A 12,075-nucleotide genomic window follows, 5' to 3' on the forward strand; every position below is an offset into this window, starting at 1 on the left:
CTTTGCAGGCGATGACTGCCTGAAGTCTAGAACCCATGGACAGTTCCCATCATTCTGGTACAGGTTGATCTTAGTTTCATCTGTCCAAAGAATGCTGTTCCAGAACTGGGCTGGCTTTTTTAGATGTGTTTTGGCAAACTCTAATCTAGCCTTTCTATTCTTGAGGCTTATGAAAGGTTTGCACCTTGTGGTGAACCCTCTGTATTTGCTCTCGTGAAGTCTTCTCTTTATGGTAGACTTAGATAATGGTACGCCTACTTCCTGGAGAGTCTGTCTCACCTCAGTAGATGTTGTGAAGGGGTTCTTCTTTACCATGGCAATGATCCTGCGGTCATCAACCGCTGATGTCTTCCGTCTTAAGGCAGAAAGACCTGCAAACAAACAACAACTGAAGACAGCTGCAGTCAAGGCCTGGGAAAGCATCAAAAAGGAGGAAACCCAGCGTTTGGTGATGTCCATGGGTTCTAGACTTCAGGCAGTCATCGCCTGCAAAGGCTTTTCAACAAAGTATTAAGAATGAACATTTTGTTTATGATTATATTCATTTGTCCAATTACTTAAGGTCCTTTAAAATGAGGGGATTATGTTTGAAAATTGTTGCAATTCCTAAACCCTTCTTTCAATTTTGTTGTAAATACCCTCAAATTAAAGCTGAAATTCTGCACTTCAATTGCATCTCGAGTGTTTCATTTCAAATCCATTGTGGTAGCGTACAGGGCCAAAATTATGAAAATTGTGTCACTGTCCAAATATTTCCAACCCTGACTGTATATCGTCTCTGTTGGGTTGAAACTAGTGTTGATTTTGACAGCAAATTTTGATTTAGTTTTAGTCATAGTCTTGATAACGTCGTAATGCCTGATTTTACACTCGGCTGCGACGCGTTGTGAGCTTGTAGATCGGCTATTTTTACAAATTCACACCCTAGCGCAACCAGCCATAAAATGACTTAATATCTCTTCTCCACTAGATCCCTCACTAACATTTTAGTCTAGTTTTTATTTGTTGACGAAATTGTCAGTATATTTAGTCGTAGTTTTAATCATCATAGCTTAGTTTTTATTTAGTTTTTATGTCGTTTTCGTCAGTGATAAAAGGTAGTCGACCAACATTTTTCGTCATAGTTTTAGTCGACGAAATCAACACTGGTGGAAACCTCATGTGTCCAAAACTATAGGTTACAAACGTAACCCCGGCTATTTGAGTACTATTCACTCAATGTCTCGCTTATGGCAGAGCTTCAAATTCAATAGCAGGCAGACCTACAAGCTCAAAACGCCTCGCTTTGTGGGCTTTTGTGTGGCGCTGTAGTATGATCAAGTAGGGCATTAATCTACGAAAAAAACACAACACGTTAGAATATGGAGATAAGAGGTTTTGTATGTGAAAAACGCATCGGGGTCTTGTAGGACTGTATGAGCGAGAGGCCTTGATATTCCAGGCAGCGTTTCCCATACTGTACGTTTTCAGCTCGATGAATTTACCACTTATTAAGCCCTATTTCAAAAGTAGTGAAAATAGCCGATCTACAAGCTCACAATGCATTTTTTTTATCGTTTGAAATAAAATAAAAAATATTGTTAGATTATCGCATCGGGGTCTAGTCACCCTGTCTGGGTTTATTTCTCAACGATGACCGGCTCGCCGTCAATTATCCCTGGCTTAACCCAATGAGGCCTGAGGTTCCGATTCTGCAAAATGTCTTCTAAACAGTTTTCTGAAAAACGTATGTTTCTATATCAGTGGTTCTCAAACTTTTTCATGTCAAGGACCCCCAGAATTATATGTATTTGGTCGCAGACCCCACATCTCAAAATATTTTGTTCCAGGGACCCCCAGAAGCAAAGATTTGAGTTAAAATGTTTATCTTTTAAAGAATATATATTCCAAGATTTGCACACATTTTCACAATTTCTCAAAAATAGCAGATCTACAAGCTCGTAGCGCGGCACTCGGTGCCGCGCTACGAGCTTGTAGATCTGCTATTTTTGAATAGCCCAAAGTGTAAAATAATGCTTTTTAGCGCAATTCAAAAAGTGACACAGATGCGTTCCAGGTCTTAACGGCTTTAACATACTCTGCCATACAGATTGGACAAAATGACATTTTATTCATAAAGAAAAATAAGTTAACCACATGAAGAGCTGTGAGTGAAAGGAGAAGTGCAGAAAGACAATCGAGGAAAAGATTAAAAGCTATACATAAGAATGAAGAGCTACACGAACTAGACAAAGAGAAAGCTGATGACTGGAACGGCTTCGATCAAAGAGTCCAGTGAATATGCTGTGATTTTTTGTTTTTGTTTAATCGACCAAATCCTTTATTCTTTTATTTATCCTTTTTTTGTGCAATGGTGCCGTACTAAAATAGTTAAAATAGCAGATCCACATGCTCACAATATGTCGCACCGCGACACGCAGATCTACAGAGCTTGTAGATCTGCTATTTTCACGTTTTCTTTAAACAATGGTTCAGTAATCGTAATCGTTTCAGAAAGTGTAAAATAAGTGTGATTGTTGATTTGAAGTCGTATCGGGCCAGCCCTGCTTTCTAGTCTATGAATCATTCAGAGCGCTTTGCAGTGTATTCCTGACTGACACACACACGCACACACATGCACACACACACACACACACACACTAGGGAGAGTCAACCATGCAAGGCAGCATCCTGCTCAGCAGTTAGAGGTTCAGTGCTTTGCTCGAGGACACGTCGGTGTGCGATGTTACCACAGAGAACGTCCTGACAGGCCCTGTGCTACTGTACCTGTAGAGAGATGAACAGTCCTGTGCTACTGTACCTGTAGAGAGATGAACAGTCCTGTGCTACTGTACCTGTAGAGAGATGAACAGTCCTGTGCTACTGTACCTGTAGAGAGATGAACAGTCCTGTGCTACTGTACCTGTAGAGAGATGAACAGTCCTGTGCTACTGTACCTGTAGAGAGATGAACAGTCCTGTGCTACTGTACCTGTAGAGAGATGAACAGTCCTGCGTGCAATGCTCTGCATCTCTCTGTCTCTCTCTTACACACACACACACACACACACACACACACACACACACACACACACACACACACACACACACACACACACACACACTAGGGAGAGTCAACCATGCAAGGCAGCATCCTGCTCAGCAGTTAGAGGTTCAGTGCTTTGCTCGAGGACACGTCGGTGTGCGATGTTACCACAGAGAACGTCCTGACAGGCCCTGTGCTACTGTACCTGTAGAGAGATGAACAGTCCTGTGCTACTGTACCTGTAGAGAGATGAACAGTCCTGTGCTACTGTACCTGTAGAGAGATGAACAGTCCTGTGCTACTGTACCTGTAGAGAGATGAACAGTCCTGCGTGCAATGCTCTGCATCTCTCTGTCTCTCTCTTACACACACACACACACACACACACACACACACACACACACACACACACACACACACACACACACACACACACACACACATGTCGTATTAATATTCTTTTGAGGACATCAACATTTTAGGACGGTGATTATATCAACACCAGTTTTTTTTTTCTTTTGCCATTTTTAACTATTAGCTCACAAGCGAGAGGCTACTTTCTTTGTTAGACACCGGTGCGCAACAAAGTATAAATCAAGTTTAACTCTTAACCCCAACCCCTATACAGTAACCTCTAAGTGCATAATTCTAACCCTAACCCCAACCTGAATCTTTTCCTAATTGTAATCCTAATTCCTACAATCTCTTAACTTTTTACTTATAACAGAGTGTTTCTACAATTGCAGTATCGATACTTCCTAAGTAAAAATCACACCCTGTGTGAAGGTAGCGGCGCCTTTGATACATTATGTCATCGATATGTGTTTATAATGTGTTTATAGCCATGTGTCACGTGAAGCTTGACCAATCACTTTGTTCTGACCAATCAGAGCGTTGACGGGTCTGACCAATCAGAACGTTGACGGTGAACACGGACAAAGTCAGGTATAGAGCAGGATCCGCTCTATACCTAAAGGTATACCTAAAGGTATAGAGCGGCTAGCGCCGCTAAAAAATGAGACCCCGACTTTTTCCACCACTGGTGCTGATGGTGCACCCATCGCCACCCTTCCATATGAGTAACAGCTGGTGTTAACAATGACCCTCTCTCTCTCCCTCTCTCTCCCCCCCCTCTCCCCCCAGGCTGCAGAGTCGGGCATAGTGAAGATTAAGACCATCGCGGCCAGGAGCTCTGACATATTAGCAGGTGAGTGATGGCAGACAGCGCTGAACAGAGCTACACACACACCCCAAGATGATGCCTGCTCTTCACACTTCATTTCCAAGGAAGCAATGGGACCACGCACTATTATTCATAAAGGTGGAACGTGTCACTGTACTGTACAGGCAGATGAGAGAAAATGAGCTCGTTCTCCGGGTGAAAGACGGGTCTTTATCACCGTGAAATGTAATCTCACTGACAGGGGGGATTAATCCCATGTCTGGGCCTGAACGTCTCCATCATTGTGATAGCTCTAGTCTTCTCCTTCAAGTATCGCGAGAACCGCCCCGACCGATAGTACTGATGTTCCCAATTGGCATCCACTAGTCTTTATTAAAGCACATGGTGTGTTATGTGATTTAATACATTGAGGCCTGATTCTACAAAATGTCTTCTAAATCATAACAGTTTTCAGAAAAACATAGGTTTCTATATCAGTGGTTCTCAAACTTTTTCACGCCTAGGCCCCCCCAAAATGTATTATGTATTTGGCCGCCCACCCCCATCTCAAAATTGTTCCAGGGAGGGACCCCCCAGAAGCAAAGATTTGAGTTAAAAATGTTTGCTTTAAAATAATATAAATATATTAATTTGCACACATTTTCTCGATTTTTCAAAAATAGCAGATCTACAAGCTCATAGCGCGGCACTCGGTGCCGCGCTATGAGCTTGTAGATCTGCTATTTTTGAATAGCCAAAGTGTAAAATAATGATTTTTAGCTCAAATCAAGAAGTGACACAGATGCGTTCCAGGTCTTAAAGCGTTAATACATTGGTTCTGGTCCTTGAGGGGATACCAGGGGGTTCCCAGCAAAAATAGTAAAGCGTCACAATCTTTTTAACCCTTTTATCCATATTTTATACTTTGGCTATTCAAAAATAGCAGATCTACAAACTCATAGCGCGGTGTGCAAATCTTTTTTTTTTTTTTAAGGACAACATTTTTTTTAAACACAAATCTTTGCTTCCGGGGGTCCCTGGAAACAACATATTTTCAGGTGGGGTTCCGTGGCCAAATACATATCAATTTGGGGGTCCTTGGCACTCAAAAGTTTGAGAACCACTGATTTAATAAACACTAGTAACAAAAAGTAGAGCAGCCAATTGAATGTGCAGACTAGAGCGACATTGTGTGTATATAGAGCATCGCAGTTGCGCAGAATCCGGGTGCCGGAAGTAAATACTCAATGCATTTTTCCCATTGACTTTTCCAAAAATATTTATATCAATGAATTTAAGCCTAGAATCAAGCCATACAGGATCCTGGTGAATCATGACCATAAAACCTTTTTTTCTGTGATTTTTTAAATTTTATATTTAATGATATGATATACTATGTTTAATAAATACCCTTTGTTTTGCCGTTTTCACAGAATCAAACGTTTTATGGTCATGATTCACCAGGATCCTGGATAGCTTGATTTTAGGCTTAAATTCATTTATATAAATATTTTCGGAAAAGTCAATGGGAAAAATGCATTGAGTGTTTACTTCCGGCAACTGGAAGTGGGCGGGAACTGCGACGCTCTATAGCAGGGGTCTTCAACGTTTTCAGGCCAGGGACCCCCTAGCTGAGAGAGGGATGAAGCAGGGACCCCCCTCTGTAACTAAACTAAACAAAAGTTAAGTCTGCTCTTTTTTTCCCCCTACACCTACTGTATACAGCCAAAAATAGCAGATCTACAAGCTCACAACGCCTCGCAGCGCGATAGGATAGGATTGTGATAGGATTTGGCGGACGATTTGGCGGACCCCCTGTAGTAACTTTGAGGACCCCCTAGGGGTCCCGGACCCCCTGTTGAAGACCCCTGGTCTATAGATAGATTAGCACTACTTGCATCAGCGTGATACAGTACCATACCATACAGACTGATGGGTGTGGTTATAGATATTTATAAGCCAGTAGAGGATGTGCTCACTGACCTTCACCTCAGACTTTTCCAGCCACAGAGATGCTGAGCACAGCACAGTGAGTGGTAGAGTACTCACTGCTGCCTCGTGTGTGAGACTGTAAAACTACCGTCTACGTGTCTGTGTGCCATTGATTTACTCCGTCTGTGGTGGTGTGATGGTGTGGCTGTCAGGCAGACGTTCCTTTTTATGTCCACGACTACTGCTTTTCAGGAAATGGCTCCAATGTGGTTATTATTTAGTCACAAGCTCTTGTTAACATATTGAGTGCCAAAAACGGTTATAACTGTTTTTGAAAAAAAAAATACATATATATTCACAGCACCAGGAGATATCATTTTTCAAAGATTCAGACTCCTATCCACTTCCTGGTTAACTTATGACTTCAAAAGCCTGTATCTCGTCTCCTGTGTACTTTTTGTTTTTTTACTATGTATTTTGGACTATTTTCAACTGGCTGCAACTATGGGACGGATTACCGAATGTTTTTAATTTTTTCCCCCCCGATTGTACGAGACCTCTATGTGTGTAATGAGGGGATCACCGTGAGGAGGGCGATCACTGAAAATATTTTGTGACTACTTGAAAAAGGTTCAAAATGGTTAAAAACAGCCAGGAGAATACAGCTTTTAAAAAAAAAAAAACTCTGGCACTCAATGTGTTAATACTTGCCATTGGTTGAATGTTTATAAAACCCACAGGCGTCCCTGTTTTGGGCATGTCATTACAGGCTAAAAGCTTAAATGTGTTTTTTTCCAAATCTAGAGGTTCGGGCCGCGACGCAGCCCTGACATCTAGAGTTATGGTCCCTACGTTACACCCATATATATGGAGATCCCTAATGTCATCATATGGCCATATATGGGCATGCCCCCTTTTGTACCCATATATGGATGCTGAGTGATTTGTTTGCGCCTGATGCCGTGATGACACATTGAGGTTAGACAACAGCACACTCCATATTTGGGCGTAGCATCATTGAAAACTCCTTACATGGTTATGGCTGAGTCATGGTGACATGAGCGTGATGTCAGAGGCCCGCGAGACACGAGAACAATGGCTTCTTTTATTGCATTGCAAGTTTCCAGGAATAGAAAGCCTGCAGTTTCTATTAGCTTGGATTCCCCATTGATGATGTCACTGGTAGACGGGACTCTGAACTGTCCACACACAGCCCTCCTCTGAGACACAGACCGAGTAGAATAAAATTGTACCATTTTATCATGAGTATTAGTGAGGACCCAATTATATGAAGATAGGTTGAAAATCGGTGAAGTCGTCCTTTAAGCCAAGTTTAACATAGGATGGCAACAATAGCAGATCTGCAGCTCACAACACTTTGTGATGCGACACGTTGTGAGCTTGTAGATCAGATATTTTCACTACTTTTCCGTGACACTGTCATATGACGAAGTGTAAAATAGATTAACCCATTAAGACCTGAAGCCGATTCTACACGTCTCTTAAATCCCAACAGTATTCTGAAAGATCACACCCTGTGTGAAGGTAGCGGCGCCTTTGATACATTTTGTCATCAATATGTGTTTATAATGTGTTTATAGCCACGTGTCACGTGAAGCTTGACCAATCACTTTGTTGACGGGTCTGACCAATCAGAACGTTGACGGGTCTGACCAATCAGAACGTTGACGGTGAACACGGACAAAGTGAGGTATAGAGCAGGATCCGCTTGGCTAGCGCCGCTAAAAACGTATGTTTCTATATCAGTGGTGCTCAATATTTTTCATGTCAAGGACCCCCACAATTATATGTATTTGGCCGCGGACCCCCATCTCAAAATATGTTGTTCCAGGGACCCCCAGAAGCAAAGATTTGAGTTAAAAATGTTGTTAAAAATATATAGTATATTCAAAGATTTGCACAGATTTTCACTATTTTTCAAAAATAGCAGATCTACAAGCTCATAGCGCGGCACTCGGTGCCGCGCTATGAGCTTGTAGATCTGCTATTTTTGAATAGCCAAAGTGTAAAATAATGCTTTTTAGCTCAAATAAAAAGATGACAGATGCGTTCCAGGATCTTAATGGGTTAAAACATATACAAAATAAATTTGGAGAAGGTACCCTACACATTGGTATATTGGTCAGTGTGATTGTATTGCTCAGCGTTGGCTGAGGTTCCAGGTGTGCGTGCGTGCGTGGTGCAATTGCTGGTATAATTAGACAAAGTTTTTCCATCATAATGAAGTTTTAAATGACTTTGCTAAACAAACAGCGCTTCATTAGTTTCCTCATCAGACATTCTCAGTCCCAGAGCCACGTTTTTTTCTCCAACAATGTTCACAACATCATTTCAAAACATGATGAAGGGAAAACACAATTAAAAATATAGCTGCAAGCAGCGATAATACGGGGCCAGGAGAGAGAAAGAGAAATGATAATTCCTTTAACAGGTCAGTTCATGAAAGTCCTTGCGGTCTTGTTTCCAATGAGGGCCTGTGAGCAATTAGGGGTTAAGAGTCTTGCTCAGGGACACATTTCATTTCGTCGACACATTTGCTGGCCTGGAATCGTACCTGGGTCAACCAGAGCCTCTGGCTCCCTAGGCGGGCTCACTAACCACTCAGCTATGGCCGACCCTCAGAGAGAGAGAGAGAGAGAGAGAGAGAGAGAGAGAGAGAGAGAGAGAGAGAGAGAGAGAGAGAGAGAGAGAGAGAGAGAGAGAGAGAGAGAGAGAGAGAGAGAGAGAGAGAGAGAGAGAGAGAGAGAGAGAGAGAGAGAGAGAGAGAGAGAGAGAGAGAGAGAGAGAGAGAGAGAGAGAGAGAGAGAGAGAGAGAGAGAGAGAGAGAGAGAGAGAGAGAGAGAGAGAGAGAGAGAGAGAGAGAGAGAGAGAGAGAGAGAGAGAGAGAGAGAGACAGACAGACAGACAGACAGACAGACAGACAGACAGACAGACAGACAGACAGACAGACAGACAGACAGACAGACAGACAGACAGACAGACAGACAGACAGACAGACAGACAGACAGACAGACATGAAACGGAATAGATTGAAGATAGAAACGGAATAGATTGAAGAGACAGAGAGAGAGACATGGAAACGGAATAGATTGAAGATAGAAACGGAATAGATTGAAGAGAGAGAGAGACATGGAAACGGAATAGATTGAGTCATGTTTTTTGCAATTCAACTTAAATGAGTCTGCATCAAGTGAGGCTTGAACCGGAAACCTTGCGATCGTGAGGCACTCTTAGGTAGCTGAAACACTACCTATAGTGCTATAGCTTTGTCTAGGCTGATATTGTCTGTTGAGGATCACAAACTCTTGCCTTCTGTCATGACCCAAGCCCCTGTTTCACTAACACAAAGATCACTCGTTCACAAACCATTTACCAATGAAGAAATTGTACATCTCCTCAGAACCAAAACTAGTGAAAGTAGCCGATCTACAAGCTCACAAACCATTAAAAGTTGTCAGATTGTACATCGGCTATTTTCACAATGAAGTATGTTATACATTGAAAAAACATACTCTCATTGCTATCTGAAAAGTTGTGAGATTGTACATCAGCTATTCTCACAATGAAGTATGTAAAAAACACTCAATTAAGTATTTCATGTTATCTTTAACAATTGCAGATGTATTCATTGATAGTCATGTTGTGTGAAATGCAACTTAGATGAAGTCTGCACCAAGTGAGGCTTGAACTGGTGACCTTCAGGTTGTGGGGCACACATTTAAGCGAGAAGCCACCAACAGACAAGAACCTGTGAAAGGAGATCACACAGATGATACAGTTTCACGCAAATAGCTGAAAAATCCTGGGTTTAAGTGTTTTTCAAACTGCTCAAGATTGCGGACAATCTAAGGGCGGTGCTTACTGGTCAACGTGATAGATGTGTTCCTCATTAGTCAAGGCACATGTGTAAGCAGGTCTAATGGCTGTCGGCCAAACGAGGCATGACTTTTGTCTGTTTAAAGTTTCAATTTTCAAAAAATTGCTATAGCGCCCCCGTTTGACCAATTGGAGTAAGATTGGTTTCAGTGATATTTGGAATGGCCCTTTACATTTCTGCAAAGTTTCAAAGAATGGTAAGTCTGCATGTATGTGTTAGGGGCAGATGAATAATTGTCATAAAACTGCAATATTCATTGGCTCATTAAAGCTTCATTTTTTCACTTATGGAAGATATTTTGCAAACGTTTTTTGGTATAGGTCCAAAGTTCATGTGTAAAAAGTTTCGTGCAGATTACTCAAAAATCCCAGGAGGAGATAGGTTTTAACTGTTTTTCATATAATTCGAAATGGTGGGAGATCTAAGGGTCAGAGGTCAAAAGTCAGAGCGTGAAAGTTGTTCATCATGAGGAGACGCATGTGTGTATTGAAGTTTTATGGCTGTAGGTAAAACAGGGCATGAGTTGTACCTGTTCAAAGTTGGCATTTTCAACTGAGTGCTATAGCGCCACCTTTTGACGAAAGATTGTGAGATTTATTTTTTGATCGTTTTTCATGACCATCTATCATATGGCCGAGTTTCATAAAAAGCGTATGCACGGTTCAGCCAGAACTGGCAAAAACGGCAGAAGAAGAAGAAGAAATGGAATAATGCGAATAACAATACGGGTCCATGCTGGAAGCCTGGCCCCGTAATGACTTTTTTTGTCTAAGAAACAACTAGAGCCTGACAGATATATCACTATCAGTAATTATTTGACTTTTTTTTTTATCAGTATATCGGCAATTATGATTTTGAACCATTTTCAACCTGGTTGCCCTGCTTTGGGCATGTCATCATAGTCTGAAAGGTTTCAGAAATAGCAGATCTCAATAGGAGAGCTTGTAGATCGGCTATTTGGCACTGACAAGGAAGCAATTGTCATATGCAGTATGTACCCGATTAAATCATTTACTCTTATCACTTGATCAAATATTTGCTTTCATCAAAGAACAATCTGGTGTCTATGAAGGTGTTGTTTAGAGTATATTGCTAAGATAAGATAAGACTTGATCTATGGTTGATTCATTCCTGAGGATAAATACAGAATGATCCAGATATACATGTACCACAAAGGAAGGACTATCAGCTCTATAAAACAGTGGTTCTCAAACATTTCAAAAATAGTCCAAAAGAATCATATTTGAACTGGGGACCCCTCACCCTGACAAGCACTTGGAATTGTAGGAGTTGAGGCATGACATTTAGTTTGACTCAGTTCCACAGATAAATAATGTGAAATGGCCAAGAAATATTTTCAAAGTGTTTCCCTCTTTCTTACAGTAGGTAATATTTTGACATTTTGTGGGTTTTAAAAAGGTCCTTAAAAGACCTGGAACGCATCTGTGTCGCTTTCGATTTCTTTGGCTATTCAAAAATAGCAGATCTACAAGCTCATAGCGCGGCACCGAGTGCTGCGCTACGAGCTTGTAGATCTGCTATTTTTGAAAAATCGTGAAAATATTTTTTTGATATTTTTTTCCGAAAAATTGTTAGAATTTAGATTTTTTTTAGACACGGCCTCAGGTCTTAAAGGGTTAAATTGTCACTTTAGAAATGTGCAGATACCCTGCGGATGATACCCTCCCAAACCGACTCACAGTTTGAGAACCACTGCTACTGTATAAAAGAGCACGGCTGTGGGAACGTTTGCACTGACACTGCTGAAGGCTTGAACATTCTGCCAGACCATTAACATTGTGAAGAGCCTCAATATCACACATTTAACGGCACACTTTCACAGTTTACACACACACACACACACACACACACACACACACACTCCATCATGAAGGCAAACGCACGTGCAGACAAGAATCACAAACAACAGGGTCATGTTCAGAATAATCAACCATATTTGATACTATCGATTCTGACTGGTCCAAGCCGAGGCAATTATATGTCCTGATTGTTTAACCACTTTAAACTTAGTGTCCCTATTCTGGTCATTTTAGGAGAC

At 41.4% G+C, this 12,075-nt stretch overlaps 1 protein-coding gene across 2 annotated transcripts in view; it reads left to right on the forward strand.

Annotated features, from left to right (window-relative positions):
* The window catches only part of mon2 (MON2 homolog, regulator of endosome-to-Golgi trafficking), a 148,562-nt gene that overhangs the window by 26,512 nt on the left and 109,975 nt on the right, over positions 1-12,075 (forward strand). For both annotated transcript variants that reach the window (XM_084060094.1, XM_084060095.1), the window contains exon 2: positions 4,168-4,231. In XM_084060094.1, coding sequence (XP_083916220.1) covers positions 4,168-4,231 — 64 coding nt within the window. The remainder of the gene's footprint in view (positions 1-4,167; positions 4,232-12,075) is intronic.

The sequence above is a fragment of the Gymnoscopelus microlampas genome, assembly GCF_963454915.1.
Source record: "Gymnoscopelus microlampas genome assembly, chromosome: 6".
NCBI lineage: Eukaryota > Metazoa > Chordata > Actinopteri > Myctophiformes > Myctophidae > Gymnoscopelus > Gymnoscopelus microlampas.